Source organism: Nipponia nippon, unplaced genomic scaffold (genome assembly GCF_047370975.1).
Source record: "Nipponia nippon isolate SJK-2023a ecotype South Korea unplaced genomic scaffold, ASM4737097v1 scaffold_10, whole genome shotgun sequence".
NCBI lineage: Eukaryota > Metazoa > Chordata > Aves > Pelecaniformes > Threskiornithidae > Nipponia > Nipponia nippon.
In genome coordinates, this window is record NW_028262291.1 from 21,511,576 (window position 1) to 21,531,916 (window position 20,341).

At 37.9% G+C, this 20,341-nt stretch overlaps 1 protein-coding gene across 1 annotated transcript; it reads left to right on the forward strand.

Annotated features, from left to right (window-relative positions):
- The first annotated feature begins 851 nt into the window (after window positions 1-851).
- Window positions 852-9,653, forward strand: GAL (galanin and GMAP prepropeptide). Its single transcript, XM_009473903.2, has 6 exons — window positions 852-1,031; window positions 1,234-1,314; window positions 1,991-2,045; window positions 3,479-3,565; window positions 6,886-6,963; window positions 9,323-9,653. Exons 2-6 carry the CDS (start codon window positions 1,234-1,236, stop codon window positions 9,373-9,375), a joined length of 354 nt encoding a protein of 117 aa, XP_009472178.1. The 5' UTR covers window positions 852-1,031; the 3' UTR covers window positions 9,376-9,653.
- Window positions 9,654-20,341: the final 10,688 nt, after the last annotated feature.

The following is a 20,341-nucleotide window of genomic DNA, read 5'->3' on the forward strand; positions in this document are numbered from 1 at the left end:
TGCAGAGAAAATATGATTTGGCAGAGAAAAAAAAGGGAACTAACATTGGAATCTCTGCCTTATAATTCAATTTTGCACATCCTGATGCCAGCTGTAACCACAACTAATAAAGGCAAACTGGTGAAACTTCACTGGTTATAAATTACCAGGCTGGGGCTAGTAGGGAAGAGCTACATCCCTAGCCTTTCACATGTAACCTTAAAAAAAAAAAAAAAAAAAAAAAGTGATAGATACAAAGCTTTTGACTCAGCTCCTTTTGCTCTGATGCTAGAGCAAAGGGCTTGAGTCCAAGGGATTTTAAGGGACCACAAGTGGCCTCTATCACAGGGAGCTCCAGGGATCGCAAGTGGAACGGGGGTGGGGGCGGGGGTGGGGGGTGCTTGTGTGCGTGTGCGTGTGCGTGTGTGTGAAGTCCTCGGTATTCCCAAACACAAAGCCCAAACACTGTGAATCTTGTTAGCCAGCATCACACACAGACGTTTGTATTCAGCTCTGCTTCCATACCTGAGTCTCTGAAAAGTGATCTGTATTCACTTTATGCTTTCTTTTTCCCCACGACCAACCAAGTCTTTGTGAAGTTGCAGCGGGTGACAGGCGCAGGCCAGGCTGCCCAGACCAGAGCTCCTCTCGCTGCTCACCAGCCTGCCCAAGGCCGCCGTAATCAGAGGTAATTGTCCAGGCTGTTATCTCCCTGCAGCCTGCGTCGTGCTTCCAAATACCTCTAATTGAATTGCTATAATTTTTGCCCTTCCTAATGCAGTGGGTAGGCGAGGGGGAAATGACCCAGGAGAGGCGGAGGAGAGGGGAGTGGGCGGCTCTCGGCTCTCCTCCTCCCCGCGCCCCTCCTGCGCGCTCGCGCTGCCGCCCATAAAGGGCAGAGGCAGTAGTGGGTGGGCGTGCAGGCTTGCATCCGCGCGCCGTGGCCATGCAGTGAGTGCCCGCCGGCAGGACTGCAGCCGTGGGACAAGCCGCCCCGCCGCCAGCACCAGGTGAAACGCTGTGAGGGAGAGGTCGTTGCGCCCCAGCTCAAGGTACTCCTCTCCCCACCTCTCTGCCTCTCTCCCAGTGGGAATTTGGGTGCCAAACCGGCAACCACAGCTGCCCTGCCCCACGGGAAAAAGGTTCACCCCCACTTCCCACCCGCGGTGGGGATGCTCACATGCCCTGGGGGTTCTGTAATTGGAAGGCAAAGCGATAACTCGGAGCATTTACCCTAGTATGGTTTCTTTCCAGATGCAGAGGTGTACTAGTTTCGTGTTTCTGTCTTTAATCCTTTGTGCCACCCTGTCAGAAACGTTTGGGCTGGTTTTCTCAGTAAGTACTAATTTCACTGTTGGAGGCCCTGTCCATTGGGCAGCATCCATGTCTCAGCTGGCAAGAAACAGTAAGCTTTGTAGCGATATACACTATATTTAGATATGGGGGTTGGACAAGATGCAGGACTCAAAACATTTTGGGGAGTAAACAGGTTTTTAGTTAAGAATTTGAGGCTTTTGGCTCCCTTGTAACAAATAAGACTAAAGGGAAAAAAGAGTGTCTAGTTTATGGGCCAAAATTGAATGGATGTCCCATCTGACTCAGAAAAGGTGGTGTACATATGGACTTTTTTTTTTTTTTAAAGAGGCTGTCATGTAAATCTAAACAATTAAAAGAAAACATTGCTGTTTGTTAAGGTGATTATCAGGTGATAATATAAACTTGGGAGTATAAAGTCAAAATTTCTGCCTCCAAAGTGTGATTTGCAGTTTTACTTATGTGGTGTTTCACACCACATGGATGTCAATAGCAAAACTACTGACTTAGATGGGGAGGGGGCAAGAGTTCACTATTAATATTTGCTTCAAGATTATTGGCTTTTAATTTTTACAATATTTCTTCATTTCAAGCCTTCAGAAGACACTTTCTTCTGAAGTCCATTTGGGTGCTGTTTGCTTTGTCTTCAGAAAGCACTGTGTAGTTCATGCAATAATATACTTTGTTTTTCTTTAAGGCAAAAGAAAAAAGGGGCTGGACTTTGAATAGTGCTGGTTACCTACTTGGGCCACGTAAGTCAAGCACTTTTTTGTATTATTTCAAAATGCAGAAGTTTTCCTTGTAAACCAGTTTGCTGTAGTGTGCTACTCACTTTTCTGATGAATACGGTAATTTTGTCTAAACCTGCAAGACTGAAGAAACTCATTTGGGAGATTACTTGTTTAGATATTTGTTGTATGCCTATTACAGAATTGAGACAAAACCTGTTATTTTCTAAAGCAGAGTTGTGCTGTGAGGCTTTATATCTAGAAGCACATCTGGTCACTCTTTGTGCTTCTGAACTGTAATTGTCATATGACAAATACTTCTCCCCCACCCCTGAAATGTTACAAAATCTTGTAGCATCTTAGATGTCAAGGAAAGAATAACAAAATATGACTTTTTGGCACTTCTCAATGTATTTCAGATCTCACCTTTAAATCTATTTGAAAATGGCTTTACTACCTGGATGTATTATACTACTTTTTTTTTTTTCAATTAAAGCAAAACATATTAAACAATAACATGTAAAGTCATGACTGTAAATATTAACAGTTCACTATGTGAAAAATATTTATTGTTTAAAATATAGGAACACAATGGTTTACAAAGATGGAGAATAACAAATGTAGATTATAAGAAAAATGAAATGCAGTGCTAAGCTGTCTCAAATATCTATCCTTTTACCATTACTTCTTGTTAATGTAATAACACTCATTACCAACGGTTCTGTATTTTCAGTCTCAGTAACACGTGACAAGTACTACAGATACTTACCATGACTCTCTTAATTCTTTTTAACTAACCTTAAGGATACCTTAAAAAGAAAAGATTAATGCATCTTAAACATATTAACTGGTTCTGTAAATGTCTGGCAGTATATTTGCCCTGAAGCAGATCTAACCAAATTGGCAGAGATACTATGGGGAAACATACTTGTCAAAGTGCCATTTATCTAAGACTGCATAATAGGAATCATCCTTTGTTGCAGGTCGTATTGATCAGCTTTTACTGATACAGGAAATGTCCATTGCAAGGGGGAGAGAAGAGGCACCAGGGGCATGTAAGATAGTTCACATGAATAACCTTCAAAAACTATCTGCAGTTTTGTTTTAAGCAAACTCATCAGCAACATTTTCTAAAAATAGAGGAAAGCATAGCAAAAACAACTTCCCAGATTACACATGAATGTACAAACTTACATTTTCTTTACAACTTCCTCTGAATTCAGTAATAGCTTCAGCAAGTGTGTAGTACAGGACTGGGTCTATAAATGATATAAATCATAAGCACATATTCAGAAGAAAGGTTATTTTATTTAGTGACACATTAATTGCTTCTTTGTCATTTTGTACATCAAAAGTGCCCATTCATGATCTTTTCTTTGAAATCCATGAAAAGCAAACAATATAGCAAAGGTTGTTATTAAGTCAATTAACTCTTCTGATTTCAATTTATTTACCAGATGCAGTAGATAACCACAGATCTTTTAATGACAAACATGGTTTCACTGGTAAACGTGAAATACAGCCTGATGAAGATATCAAAGCAGGTAACAAAATTCTGAAAGCCAGTATTGTTGATTTGGTCTTTTTATGTTTAGTAATTTATTTACTGTTCTTGAGTTAACTAATTACCTAGATACAAGGCTATTCCTGCACTTTAACAAAAATCCTAATAAACATATGAAAGGAAGAAAAATGAAATTTGGCCATTTGGCTCTTTGTACATGGTCATAGTTTAAAACGTCTTGGTGCCTAGGGAAAAGTACCATAATTGTGTTGCTTTTAAAGTATAATAGATTATATTACCTTGAATAAACCTAGTGCATAATGGAATCTTTCAGTAGGGAAAGCTATAGAAACTGTCAAATGTTTTTTTAGTTGTTTTTGTTGTTTTGGTTTGTGGGGTTTTTGTTTTATACTGATATTCCAGAGCTGAAACCAGACCTCAGAACTGCATGGCACTGTTTACATTGTAAGAGTCTTCACTATTTAAAAAAACCAAAAAAATTTAAAAAATTCCATGTGAAGTCTCACAGTATTTCCTATATTTAAGCAAAATGGATTATCTTCATTAAAAGATTGAGAACCTGGTCAAAACCGAAGTCAAGTCAACATATTGTTTTGAGGTTGCATGTATCAGAATTTAGTAAATGGCAATGAAAAGGGTACAACCTTGTTCTGGATTCATCATCCAAAGCTGGGCCTCTACAATATATGTCTAAACTCTCTTTACAAAGAGAAGTTGGCACTTTTAGGATTAATTTTCAACACTTACTTCAGGACAAGAGGTAGTAACTTCTAGAAAAACCTGTTTCTTTCTCCTGAGCAGAAACTAAATCTGCTGCAGGCATCTAAAGTGAGCTGGGATATGAATCTCATTTTTAGCCTGTCAAAGAGTGATCTGTTCCTCACTGCAACCAAAGCAAGCAGTATGTACTTGAGTACTATTGCGTTCATCACTGCAGTAATGGAGGAAGAGAGTCCCAGCCCCAGAGCTCTTGCAGGCTCTTTTAAATCCACCCAACACAAACCAAATGTAGCTAACACTAAATATGTTCATAAATAAAGGAAATGTGCTTAATTACAATTTCATGGGCATAATTACTTTGTAAACAGAAGAGTAACATTAATGCATTTCTTAGCTGTTACATTCTCAGAATGACTTCCAGTTTAGTTCTGGTACACAGTTACGTAGTGGGGTTTTGTGTGTGTGGTGTTTTTCAGTTGGGTGGTTTGTGTGGTTTTGGTGGGTTTGTTTGTTTGTTTTGGTGGTTTGTTTTTAAGAAAAAAAAAGGGGGGGGGGGGAAGAACCTACTTCCTCAAACACAGGTGTAAAAATATTTTTGCCAGTCAGAAACAATGTGAAAGGAAGGCTTTTGTAATGCAGCTCATGTCACAACATGTTGCCATTTGTGGATATACTACCAGCTCCTTTACAGGAACATGATCTTTAAGAGTTATGGAACCCTGTTGCCAGGGACTGCTGTACCTCCACAATTACAAATAAACCCGACCAAACTTGTCTGGATGGGACCTGAAAATTATGTAACTGCCTCTGTTATGAATGTCATTTTAGATTCTCTTCTCTCATCAAAAGTTTTCTTTGAAGCTGAAGTTTATTATAGAGTTCCCATCCAAAGGAGATTTGAATATAAAAAATGGATAAGGTAGTCAGAGTTCTTATTTTAATTGAAAAGGATTTTTTTTTTTGTTAAATCCTGCTGATTATTTACAGAAGTATCTTAAAATGGCATTACATTATTACTGTAAAAGAATTCATGCAAAGGACTGCTCTCTCTCCTTGAAGGAATGCTGCAAAATTCACAAGCTCTCCAGATAACCTAGAAGAACTTTTAAGCTCTATTAGTTACATAACACCAGGTCCAGAAAAACAAAACCAAAAAAAAACCCCCAAAAACCAAGTCTATGAGCATAATTAGGAAAATCTTTAATTTCCAAGAGCATAACTGTTCCTTTACTAGAGTCTGCAAGTAATTGGCTATACAGAATTAAGGTCAATAGCAGAGTATATAGAAATGCATATGTACAATATGTGCAAGTCACTAAAGAAAAATATTTATCCAATAAATATTGCATTGGAAATAAAATCTGGGTCAATAAACTAGTAATAATGATTAATCATAACAAAAGTAACAGGTTAGGTGGGAATAAAAATTAAATTAAGGAAAACTTAAAAAAATACAAGTATTATAAATGTAAGCAATAACATCTTTGTGTCGGTTCAAAGACTGGAAGATAAAACTTTTAGACGCAAATTTCTTAAATGCATTCTTAAATGCTGACTCTCTATATATCAGAAACCTGTGTTGCTTACAACTACCCATCAATATTTATTTGTGCTACAGAGCTCAGTCTGCCTTCTGACCTGTATGTCACTAGAGGCCTAAATCTCTTCCATCATGGAAGAAGTCCCCCAACATTCACCTGCTGCAAAGCTAGTCTTTCAGACTATTTTCTGAGATTAAACACATCCATTATGATAAGATGAAGGGACAGCATTTTCAGTAATGTAATAATGGACTGTCAGTCAGATACTGACATTCAGGTACCCATCTGTTCTGTATGCAGAGAACTAAAAATCTTAGAGAACAAATGGTAGGTAATTTCCCTAATATAGAACACTTCTCCATCCTGTTGATAAAAAGCAAGATGTCTCCCCCCCTTTTGTTTTCCTAGTAGACACAGAAAGCATGCTTCTCAACCTCCCAAAGTGCAATAACAAGCTGCCAGAAAGCCTGATAAATTGGGCCATTTAAAAAGCATCAAAAAGCCTACTTCCACAAGATCAGAGATGTATGTTCTATTAGATACATATGCAGAAACATACCTTTCTGAGCTTTTAGTAAAATCCCAGGCCTAGCTTTTGGGCTACAAATCACTTCTATAGCACTTGTGTGGCTTATTGGGAACAAAGTCAAACTACATGAAGAACAAAAGTTCTTCAACAGTTAAACTGTTTTGCAAAGCTGATTAATTTGTTTCTTAAATTTACTTTTCCCTTCAATCTCAGGCTAGCTAACACAAAGGAGGGAGTTGAGAACAGAGGATAACTCTCTTCTGCAACAGAACTCATAAGGCCTTAAAACCCATGACCATTAAGGTATCAAAGCAGTTCCTATGCAGCAATAGCATACAAAGCTGGGCAATTTTGATTCTGAGAATTGCAGTTACCTACCTTGAAGTGGCTTTGCTCTTCCATGAAATGAGGTTTTCCATTAAGGATTTTAAGGAAAAAGAAATTTCGGATAGCTTTTTTTTCAGAATACTCATAAACCTAGCCACAATGTCACATACGATAGATCTTTATACCATGTTAACATTAAGTAACAACCAACTTGTTTTACAGGAAATCTTGGAAGACCACTGGCTGATGAAAACATTGTGCGCGCAGTAATTGAATTTTTGACTTACTTACATCTTAAAGGTTAGTGAATACCTTTTTAATCTTTCACGCTTTCTGGTGTGAAATTTACTGAGAAGATAGGACTGTCCCTGAATGTACAAGTCTACCACAGATTTGAGTGTGCAAGACTTTGAACAGCATCTCTGGTTGTGGTGGGAACTGTCAATTCCATTTTGGTGCACTTAGGAATAGGCCTGATTTAAAGAGCACAGGTAGTCCTGCCAAACTGCAGGTCAATGAATATCCAACATAGCAGGGTTCTAATACCATTTGATTACTCTGGGCACTGTGAAAATAATAACAGCTCCTACTAAAATTGTGTGGACCCAGCTTTTAGAAGAGTTGAAAACAAACAAATACAGTCTGATTACATGGGAGTTAGTATAAAACAATTCAATCACACATTAAATAAGACCTCAGTTTAATGGCAAGAACAGTTCATTGAAATTCTGAAACACTTGTTAGTGACAAATGAAATACACTTCCCTTTCTGTCTGTATTCTACAATAAAGTCACATCATAAAATTGCAACAACACTAAGCTGAATGTTGGCAAACAGCTCAAAATGCTGTGGAGTCTCAAAACTGTAGAAGAATTGTAAAACTGAGCTTACAGCTGATTCTATAAGAATGGTAACTTTATTATAACATTAGGTGAAGAAATCTGGCTGCTTCTAAGTTTTCATTAGTTTGCTTTTAACCCTCCCCCCCGCCCCCCAATTCTGACCTTTTAAAAACCTCTTCAGCCCTTCTAAAACTGTCTACAAAGTGTTCAAAAATATAATGTATACTTGCAAAGAAAACGACAGGAAGGAAAAAAGTTATTTTTACTGCAAATGTTTGAGGAATTCTCTGTCTCAGCAGACAATTCAATAAATCTGTAAATTCTATATTCTTACCTTTGTATACAACAAATTATAATTTTGTGGCAACTGTATGCTGTGGGATAGTAACAAAGAACTGTGTGTTACATTTGTATTTTAATTTCATTATTAAAAAAGACTTTCAAGAGATATGTTCATTTTCTGCATATCTAGGAAACAAAATTCCAGACCTCTTTGGCATAATTTTCTAAATGATTTGCATCCACTCAAGCGAAATAATTCTCACTACTGAAAATATCAGCCAGTGTTTATTGAATCAACTTTGCATTTGAAACAAAAACTCTTTATGGTTAGTACTAAGGGCCTGAGATAATTCAAATATATATTTAAAGTATACTATTAGCATGTATATTTACTGTGGACAAACTAGTAGCTTGTTTGTTGTGCCACTGTGAAGAAGAAGGAGCCCTAAACACTCCTTTACCCTGCTATGTGAGCCTAGGAAGTAAAACCAATAACTGGACACAACAGAAAGGGTGTGAAACATGTTGAGCTTAAGCATGCAATCTCTGATGAGCAGGCTAAGAGCTGCTAAGTTGGGCAAGAAAATAAAATACATCTCATAGAAATACAAATTACTTTTTCCCTGGGATGAATGAGCGAAAAAGGCTGTATTATAACGCTAAGTAACAATTCCTTGTTTAGGACAGTGATGACAAACTGCCTTTTTTATTCAGAAAAGATGGTTTTATTATCTGTCCTCATGAAAAAAAAAAAAAAAGGAATGTCCAGATCATATAAAATGGCTTTTCCCTGAGATAGTTCTTGCATTCCCAGGTTTCAAGACATGGAATGTTATTGTATTATCCCTTAACAACATTTGTTGGCAAGACCTAGTACAAACTCTTACACAAAATCAGAACTGTAGATTTAGGAGATGAAAAACACACTGTATTATGGTAGAGATGCTTTAAGCTTTTTGCTCCCAATAAACTTTACTACATTAAATATATTGGTTTAGATATGGTCCTTTGCAGGGAGGGGGAAAATTCCCCCTCACAGGATTCAGATTCAGGGAATGGTTATCCAGATCAGACATACATTTCGATCTGCAAGATAAAGTGAATATTTTAACTGCTAAGAAGTATCTTGGTGATAACTAAAAGTGGCCTTCAGCTTTCTCTTGAAAATTGCTCCCTCCAGCTTTAAAGGCTTTCCATATAGAGCAGGCTGCGTAGGATGGCAGCCATAATTGGATAATAAAACTTTTGAGATGCTGGGATCCAGTAATATCAATTGACATAATTTCATTGTCATTCTGTCACTGTTGTTTCTAAAAAGGTGAAATTATAGCAGGATTATTAACATTCAAAAGAAAAAAACAATTTATAAATTATAATATGAGAAGTTCAAGGATTTGCCTCTTATAGTTGAGAGAAGAAAATTATAGAAGTGTACTACTGAAATTGGATTTCATTATTTAATTGCTAAGATTATTATGCATACTTACATATGTGTTAATTATCTTCCCCCTTCCCCCCCCCCCCCTTTTTTCAGAGGTGGGAGCACTTGACAAACTACCTTCACCAGAGAAAACAAACCAGTCTTGAAGAAGAATGCATTTTTGTTTTGTTGTAGTGTAGATTTAGGTTGAATTCTAAACAAAAGATCTAAATGAGCTGAAGATGAGAAGTATTGTTTGCATTAATCTGATAAATGGTAAACAGCATTCTGCCCTCTTTTCTTTGTTTGTCTGGATTTTTTTGTTTGCTTTTTCCCTCCTTTCCCCCCCTCTTGTGATGTTATAGTGTAAAATTTTTGCCTTGGTAAAATTTTTCTGTAGGTAAATGATAAAATAAAAATGAAGAGCAACTACATTGTTTCATTTTAAAATTAAATACATACCAGCACACAGTACATCATATACAAAACCCAGGTTAAATTGTAAGATTACACTGCATCTATACTCAGTAAAATTACAGTGAAATAAAACATAAATACTACACGTTGGGTGCTTTAGCTAACTGAGAAAAAGAATAGTGACTTCAATTTGCTGCCATACAGAGCCCTTTTAGGTCACAAATCTGTCTGTACTCCTACACTTCATGGATGCCTTACTTCCTGTTCATATTTTCATAGACGTGAAATAAACTTGTGTTCATTTTAAATTTTATATTCTTCACCTGTAATACACTAGCCCATTGACCAAAGCATACTTTCATGCAACACAAATTTAACTGTTCTGTACAGGTAACAGGTTTACACAAAGTCTATCTGTAGGATTCCTATGTCCTCAAGAATACTGGATCTGTATTCTTTAATGAAGAAACGCTTCTGTCCACTCCAAGATAAAAAAAATATTTTATGAGATGCTTTAGTCTGAGTCCAGCAAAGCACTTGAATACATGCTTAATCCCTATGAATGAGCTTTGATGTACTGGGACCAGAATGTTAGGCCCATACACAATAAATATATCAAGAATGAGGAAATGTTTGAGAGGATACAGAATCTTAGAAAAGTTTTTTCACATTCAGATGACTTCCACTCTCTGCATAGTGCAAGGAAATATCATCCTTTCAAATGCTGTGCACTAGAGTGCAGAGACTGACAGAAATTTTGCAGGACACTATTATGTAATCTGTTTTTCACTTTTAGCATGGCAGAATACATTCTAGATGTCAAGCCACTACTGTCTAATTTGAACCCACAAGGTTATCTCACGTTGTCAGTCAGCCTGTGCTCTTCCTCTGATAATCACTCAGCCTTTGATCTAATGTCTGATGTTCACTTTCCAAAGTGTACAAAGTACACTTTTTATGAAGTCCAATGAGCTATTGAGCAAGCCCTTCAGACAACAGTTTACTGTTTTGTTAGTGTATTAGTTAGTGTTAGTGCATTAGTGTACATTAATACAGTACATTATTTGGTAAATTTATGGGCTTCCAAAAATGTGAAAAAAGAATAGAGTGAAATGTAACTTCTGTACATTAGTATAGTTCAGTAATTCCAAACTCTTATTTGCACTAGTAATGTCCATGTTTCCCATCATAAACTTGAAGCAGAGCTCACTAAAATTGAGAGGCATTCTCTTCATTGACTTCCATGGACTTTGGTTCATTGACTGCTAAGAACTAGTATCCATTTTCAGAACTCAGTAACAAGTAAGTCATCTTTCTGTGGCAAAGCAGCTGAATCTATGATCTAATAAAAAGAACATAATCTTAACATTGAGTTTCTTTTATTTTGAAATAGGATAAGAAATTGAGTTTAAAATTAGAAAACAGTTATTACTTAAATCAAATTAGCAAACTGTCAGCTAGTTAAAGTTGGAATGGTCTTGTTAGAATGTTTATTTGAAATTCTGAAATTTGAGATTATTTGAAATACTGAAAGACTCATAGGATCATGTTCCTTGGAAGATTTACATCACTGTCTAAGCAGGGAGTCTCACAAGTTCTTACTCATTATGCTGTACTACTATATGCATATATTATAAAAGCCACAAAGGATCACTATAATCTAATTGCCAAAAGCAGTCCACATACTTTCACTTAATAATTACTGCATTCAAACACATACTGGTAATATTCCAAAATACAGAGCAAGCAGACTGTTTCTTCACCCTCTACAGCTCTTTGCAAAAACAAAGGGGCATTCTTCTGGATCAATTTCAGTAACATTATTATTTTATTAACATTCTTATTTTATTTAAAGCATGTCTTACATCGCTACACCTCAGACATAAATTCTGCAAATATTTGGAATGACATCTCCATAATCAGCCTCTCAGACAAACACCTTATAAAAGATGGCCTTTAATCCACAGTTTGAAAGCAATTAGTTTCAACAGGGCAAAGCGACAATAAAAAGATGTGGCAAGTTTCAGTAGAAAATAAAAAACATCCCTACGCCACTTCCTGCTCATTTCATTTATTTGCTCATTTGCATACTTTGTATCCCACTTTTGTGTAGGATTAGATCAAACACATATCTGCACTGAAGACAAAAGCCAAAGTCTAAAAAAATGAGTAGAACTTTGTTGTAATGTTTGCCAGTGATATGAAATTACCCAGCATGCAAATTTAACTCTGATAATGAACAGAAGGCTTGCATGATGCTGAATGACTGGACAATAAAATGGCAGATGAAATTAAATGCTGATGCAAGCAAAGTAAAATACAGAGAGAAAAACAACTCTAATTTTGCATACACATAATGATGGTCTAAATTATCTCCGGAAAAATAGCTTAGACCCATTGTACATAGTCCTCTAAAAATGTCATTTTAAACCTCAGCAGCCGTTAGAAAGGCAAATGGAATGTTAGGAATTATAATGAAAGTAGCCAAAACCAAACCAGAAAACATCAGTATGCCACCATTCCCAACTTTGACACCAGGTGCAGTTCTGGTCAGCTCATTGCAAAAAAAGGCACTGTAGAAGCAGAAAAGCTATAGAGAAAAGTGATTAATATCTTCAGCAACAGGGAACTACTTTTATACACAGACTAAACAGGTGGTGACTTTAGCTAGGGAAACAGACTAGTAAGGAGAGAGATGAGAGATTCTTAAATGTTGTCGTAAAAGCGCTTAGCGAATTCACTACTTCTTGTAACCCAGGATTTAATGATAAGTAACATTTTTAAACCCCACCTCCAGAAAAAGAAGTCCTTTTCCATACAGCTCATGGTGAAATTGTGGCACTGACAGGCACAGGACATTGTGGAGGCCATAAGTTCTGAAAGGAAACCGTTATATTCATGGAAGAGAAGTCCTTCAAGGTCCAAATGAAACCACTACCTCAAAAAGTGTAATTAAATTGTTTCTTAGAACAATTATGGACATGTGTGCACAAAGCTATAAAACAACCCTTAGAACTTGATCAGGGTTTAAACAGGGCTTCTTCATCAGCACAGCATCTGATGCCAGCTTACAAAAGAAACTTGGAAAATACACATTTTTGGCTAAAAATGCTTCAGAAATGAATACTACCTATAACCAAAAAGGTGTAGTTTTATACAGTGCTTCATGTGTCAGGTAGTCTCACTAAGACTTATTTAAATGCAGATCAGTTCAGTGTAAAAGAGGGAATTGGCACAGCTGCCATAAAACAGCTTTTTCTGGTGGCACAGCTGACATAAAACTTTCTGGTGGCACAGCTGACATAAAACAGTCTATTCAGATTAGGAAGTCATTAGGCAGCTGACAGGATACATGTATTTTCCCACCTGTCTACTCATGTAAAGGTCAGACTGCAAAATTAGCATAGAAAAATTAGATGGGACTCAGAATACTAAGGATGTTTGAGGGGCTTGATACTGGCGTTAACATAATTCTGCTTTCAAGTTTAATGGTACCATAGTTAAAATCAAACTACAGCCCTTTTTGCCTGACTAGTGCATTAACATTGTAACATAAGAGAAGCTTGGTGTTAGTTTACAAAAGATTCTGACAATTTCTTAGCTATTCTTTTGCCTTTCAAACAAGATGAGATATGAGATAGCATGTGAAGCAACACATTAATAACTCACAGAAAAAGCGATTGAAGTATTTTTACATTATTTCAGAATATATGATACAAAAAAGCAACAAGTTAGAAATGGACACCAGGACATACTTTGTAATTTGGCCAGGATATAAATTACCTCAGGAGATTTCTAAGGCAAATATGAGGATTAAAAGAAAGTTTAGAGCTGGGTGTTAATAGCAGAACAAATGATTTTTCACCAATTAACAAAGTACATTAACAGAGTGCAGTACTTCTGTCACTGTTTTGTGTTCTATCATTTATTTTTAAATAAATGCAAATAATAATTCTGATACTTAATTTTGTAAGGACTGAGCATGGCACGGACCAACCATAGAAAACTGCAACTCACAGATCGCTCTACTACTCAGATGCAGTAGCTGGGTATAAAAATGTCAGTTGCTAAGATTTTTAATACCTCAGAGCATAGGGTATTTGTCAGTTCATGTGCAACACTCAGCACATCCCAGAAACAAGCTTTAAAAAGATAGAGTTCAGCTGCAGATGCAAATTATTTTATCTCCTTACTTGTAAAGCACTACATTATTCCCAAATACTTGATCATATTCTGTTGAGATTCAATTTGTGTGTGTTCCATCATTTGCGGTATTTCTAATTGAATTGATCTCCACAGATTTTCCACTAATTAAGTATATATAAATCATACAGCCTTTCTGAGTGCTGGGAGACATGAGTCTCATATGGAATGTCTGTCTGAGGAGAAATTCTAAAATACCAAAATATAATCTATCATCTCAAATCAGGATAAAATGTTACCATTCAGTTTGTAATTTTTTTTTTTTTTGCCTTTGGTACAGTTTCTAATATAAATGTTGACTATTTATCATTTACAAACACTTAAATAATTAATTCAGAATGGATTGCTTCCATAATCTCCCCTTCAGGATGTTTACAAGGTCGTATGTTTCCTTGAAATGATTCTATTTCATTAAAAATCATTCTATCAGAAAATAATTGATCTGATTTATGAACATTATGGCTATTATTTACATTTATCAATATTAAAGGTGGTATTTCTTGACAAGATTTAAAACTGAGGCTCTGATCATTTATGTCAATATAAATTCCTATGCCATATTTGTAGAATGAGTATTCTTTGCTTACTATTTATTCAGCTGTCAGTATAGGGGAATCACACCCTGCTTCCCTAAGCTCTTTCTGCAATTTCATAGGGTTGTCCTATTCCTCTTGAACTCCTAATCTAAAAGATAGCAGATTTAGGAATCATTAACTTTGTGGTAGTTTTCATATCTATTGTTCTCTGCAGCTATTAAAACCCTACTCCAAGTAGTCTCCAAAGATTAGCATGAGAATTTTATACACTACTTCTGCAAATCAGTGTTTGGGGTCACTTATATTGGATAACTTCTTTCAGGACTCTTCACAGGAGCTTTAGGCACTTGAATTAAAGAGGGCAGCTCTGCTAAGTGAAGATCTGAATCAACTTCTGCTCTCTGCCAGCTAGTGAGTGAGCCCGGGCTCTGAATCCAGAGTAACCTTTTAATTTAGACATTTTGGTTTGCTGCTTCAAATCAAGCGGAATGAACCCAGGCCCTAAGACTTACAGAACCAGTAGGAGCAGACAGGAAAAATAACCATGTTCTTACAGCTAACTGTTACATGTTTGCACCACTTTTCAAAACACAGTTTTGCAAATCATGCCTGCTTGGCTTTCATGCTGGTTACCTACTTAGTCACTGTTTAAAAATACAGCTCTTCAAAGACAACATATGAGGGCTGAATCCTGACCTATGAAACTCAGTATAGTGGTACTGATAACCTTGAAAGTAGGTTTATTTGTATCAGTTAAGATATGACCTTATCCAGTGGAGCAACATTATTAACAAAATCTCATTTTAATAAATTTCAGATATTATGTTGAATATAATTTCAGAAATAAAAACTATAGTCACCCTCATTCCATAAACAATACTCCTCCTTTCCACCTGCTGCAAAGTACATTGTTCATTAAATCCTTCTGTCACTTTGGGCTTTCAGAACCATCTACTGATTGTAGGCATTAAAGAAATGATTTAGAAACGTCCCCACATCTGTGAAATCTTAATTCATTTTATGTAGTTCAAACTATTTTTTCCAAAACATTTACATTTTTCTCTGTCTTTTGGTCTATTTTTCTTGAATTCCTTTTTTAGTGTATGTTATAGACAGTATTTTATCTCTCACCACAGCCCTCAAACATCTGTTTCCAAAACTCAGTTTGATTAAACATAACAGTTTTGTTGTGTTAATCATTATTTTGGTATTATTCTCCCCACTCTAGCTATCTATTAGCATAAAACACAGTAATTACCAATTATTCATATTAGTGACAGTGTTGACAAGCCACATATTCTTGGCTGGGTAGAGGGAAGCACATGTAACACATTTTTTCCTTCTATGATCTGTAGTAGCTATTATGCATATGCATTATTCTTTGCCTCAGCCACATAGAAAGGATGTTTTTTACCACACTACCTTTTGTGAATTTGGAGTGGAATCACATCTGTGGACAGACTTGAGATATATTTTTCAGAAGAATAAAAGCAATAAAGGATTCTAAGCCCCTCTTTTCAAAAGTGATTTAAGGACAGTTTTTCTGGAGGCATTAATTTATTTTGAGATGCAGAAACACACTTGACTGGATTTATGGGAGCATGCAAGGAGGTGAGGTGTTGAATTACCAACAAGATTTGAAATTTTAATTATTTATATGCAATCTGAACCATTATTAAAGTAAGAACTTGTGTGTACTTATAAATCCAACTTGATACTAATCTGAATTTTAGGATGCCAAAATACATTCAAAAGCCTGACCCTTTACAGATTGAAGCCTGGAGAACACTACTAACTAACTTGTACTATCAAAAGCTGGTCTTTGTTACTATTGGTTTACAAATATCTAAGCACAAATGTGATGTTAGCCAGCAAATAAAATGATCTCACCAACATCTCAATGCCAAAAAAACCTGCTAAAATTGTCAAGGTAAATACATAGTAACATTGTAATTACATGCTCTGGGCCGACATGGGCCATATCTTTTGCTTATGCAATACAGAACACCCTGCACTGGCAAATACAGTCAGTCAAGTGTGCGTATGCTATGACAGTGCCTGGGTCCCCACAGCTAAAACCTGAGAAATGCTTGGCTGGATCAAGTTTATGAGGCAAACATCACCTAAATCTCCTCAGAAAGATCGTAAGACTTTGGTACCATAATGCTTAAAATTGTGCTAGAAACTGGGACTTGCATCTCCTTCTGAAAACTTACACTACACAATCTGGGAAAAATTCTTGCAGACCTTCTGTTGTGGTTTAACCCAGCAGGCAACGAAATGCCATGCAGCCATTCACTCACTCCCCCCGGTTGGTGTGATATTGCCACCAGTGCACCATTGCAGTAACGATTGCCACCTGTTGTTCTTTGACCCTCAGCAACCCCACAACAGAAGGGTCCTCCAAGAGACCAGGCACGGTAGACAGCTGTTTAATTTCTTCCGTCTCCAAGGCAGCTATACCAAAAGCCCACCAGTACCTTTTTGGGACCTTGAAATACCCTCTCCTCAATGGGGTGCTTTTGCCACTCATTCCCAGTTAGGCTCACTTTGGCCTCCAATACAGCTGTTGGGATTCCCCTGTAATTCCAGAAATACAGATGGGTTCTGCCCCTTTATAGCTTGATGGCATTAGGGTAATTGTGCACCGGTGTCCACTAGAGCCTTATACTCCTGTGGGGCTGATATGTCAGGCTGCTGAATCCACACGGTCTAGTAAACCTGGTTGTCCCTTTCCTCCAGCTGGCTGGAGGCAAGGCCCCTCTAGTCCTGGTCATAGTATTTGTTACTCACTTCTTGTAGATATGAGTCTGGAGTCCCTTCATTTAGATCAGAAGTAAGATCAGCCCTCCTACTCTGTAAGGGGAACTGCCCACTGGAAGCTGAAGCAGCAATTTTCCTGGAAGAAGCCCCTTTTGTGATTGTTTTTCCTTGCAACTCACATACTCGTGCCTCTAGGGTCGGGGTATATTTTCCATTCCACTTCCTCATGTCCTCTCCATGGTCACGCAGGTAAAACCACAGGGTGGCCCATGGTGTATACCTGCTGTATCCTCCCGCTTGAGCAGAGGAACGCTTACTCCTAATAGCTGAGATACTGGTTCATACAGTTGGGGAGAAGGACATAACCTCTTTGAATCGTTGGAACTCCCACGGCTGTTTTTCCACAGCTGAGATGCAGGCCCGTAGGGAGTAAGAGAGACTTTCTTCATATTGCTGGAGTTGGCCAGCCAATTCATCCACCATCTGTTCCTCTCCATCTTTCCATGTCATTACTGCCAATGAGTTTGCATGTGACGATGGTGCACTCCATACAAACTTCCCCCACATGGTCATGTGCAGCTAACTTCATCTGGATCTTTGGATAACTGCTCGTTGTCCAGGTCATTATAAATCACCTCCAGCACGGCTAATTCCCTCAGGTACTGGATACCTCTCTCCATGGTGGCCCACTTGCCCGAGTGACATATAATGTCTTCCTTGAAGGGATACCTTTCCTTCACACCTGACAGGAGTTGCCTCCAGAGGCTGAGGGCTTGTGCCCCTTTTCCAATTGCTTTGTTAATTCCCCCTTCCCTAGAACAGGATCGCAGCTGCTTGGCTTCCCTACCCTCTAATTCCAGGCTACTGGTCCTGTTATCCCAGCATTGGAGCAGCCAGGTAACAATGTGCTCGCCTGGATGATGACTGAAATCTTTTTGCATATCTCACAGCTCACTCAGGGATAGGAATCAGGTGGTTACCATCTCATTTATAGGTTCTGCCTCTTCCTCCTCATGTTCTCGTGATGGCCCTGGTTCATCTTCATCCCTTACTACATGAGCTGATTTTCTTGTGTATTTCTTCTTGTGTATAGGGGCAACTTATACTGGGATGGGTTGGTTCTCTGGTTCAGCTGCAGTGCCTGTCACAGGGGTTTGAGTAGCTGCAGTGCCTGTCACCAGGGTTTGAGTAGCCACAGTGCCTGTCACGAGGGTTGGAGTAACTGCAGTGCCTGTCACCAGGGTCTGCGTAGCCACAGTGCCTCTCACGGGGGGTAGATCTCTGGATGGTATTCTTAAATAGTTGTTTAACCCTAAACAAGATCTGAACCACATTCAGGAGGCATAGCAATAGGACCATGCTGGTTTGAACATCCCAAGGATATTCAAAATTCTCAAGAGCTGTTGTAACTAGCCTGAAGGAGAACAGGAAGGTGAAGGAATGGGGAAAAGTGTCCCCCCCATCTCCCCTATACATTGGTTCTCCGAGGAGAAAAGGTAAAGAGTGTAATTATTAGTAGTTTCTGAGAGGTCACTCCTGAGGTATGGAGATGATGGCAATGCCGAGTACTAATAACTGATTAGTGTCACAACCAATAATTTTATCATATCATAAGCCAGTGTTACATAGTGCAGCAAAATGGTAACCTTGATCCAGCTCCCAGTGGTGATAAACATCACAATAGGGAACATATACTGCAAGTAAGGTGTTACATAACACAACCTTGAGAGCAAGCATGCCAACTTTCAGAGCACTTAAATCAACATTGTGACCAGCAACTATTAAATCAATATAATGAATGCTTGTAACAAATTTGCCTTAACACACTCCAGTCAGATCTGTTGTTATCTCAACCCTTTGTGCTCCACATTGGGCACCAAAAGGACTGTTGTGGTTTAACCCGGCAGGCAGCTAAACACCACACAGCTGTTCACTCACTTCCCCCGCCCAGTGGGATGGGGGAGACAATCGGGGAAAAAAGAAGTAAAATTCATGGGTTGAGATAAAGACAGCTTAATAGGACAGAAAAAGAAGGAATAATAATAATAATAATAATAATAATAATAATAATAATAATAATAATAATAATAATAATAATAATAATAATAATAATAATAATAATAATATACAAGTGATGCACAATGCAATTGCTCACCATCCACTGACCAATGCCCAGCCAGCTCCCGAGCAGCGGTCGCCACCCGCTGGACAACTCCCCGCAGTTTATGCACTAAGCATGATGTCATGTGGTATGGGATAGCCCTTTGACCAGTTTGGGTCAGCTGTCCTGGCTGTGCCCCCTCCCAGCTTCTCGCTGGCAGGGCATGAGAAGCTTAAAAGTCCTTGACTAGCGTAAGCACTACTTAGCAACAACTAAAACATCAGTGTGTTATCAACATTATTCTCATACTAAGTCCGACATATAGTGGTAGCACTATATCAGCTACTAGGAAAAAAATTAACTCCATCCCAGCCGAAACCAGGACAACCTCCAATTCATTGTAGAATTAATAATACTAAAATGACATAAAGACTTAAAACTATGGCTTGCAGCAGGAAAGATCTTCCTTTAGAAGAAAGAAAAGATAAATATAAGAATGAACACTGCATATACATTCATGTTCTGACAAAAGCCAGAAAGCCCTGAATGCACAACCCTGTATATTGGAACCCTTCATCATTACCTGGTATCATGGCACTTCCCTTCTGAGCTCCCTAGTGCCACTTCCTAGTAAAATCACAATCAGAGGGGACACGTACCATATTTTCATGGGATCATTTTCTGTTCAGTTGTGCCAGCCCTGAAGCAATATTAGCAATTTGGGTTCTAATTCAGGCATGAGTGGCTCACACATCTCAATAGCATTGCAGTGTACAGAGCTTTAAAAGTTTTTGTATGTTTTTTGTGTCACTATATGTTTTTATACCACTGTGTGTTTTTTGTTGACTTTCTAAATTTGGAAATATTACTTGTAATATTTGGTAAAATGGAAATATAGAACCACAGAATATCTTGAGTTGGAAGGGATCCATAAGGATCATCAAGTCCAACTCCCTGCTCCTTGCAGGACTACCTAAACCTAAACCGTATGACTAGGAGCATCATCCAGATGCTCCTTGAACTCTGACAGGCTTGGTGCCCTGACCACTTCCCTGGGGACCTGTTCCAGTGACCAACCACCCTCTCAGTGAAGAACCTTTTCCTAATGTCCAG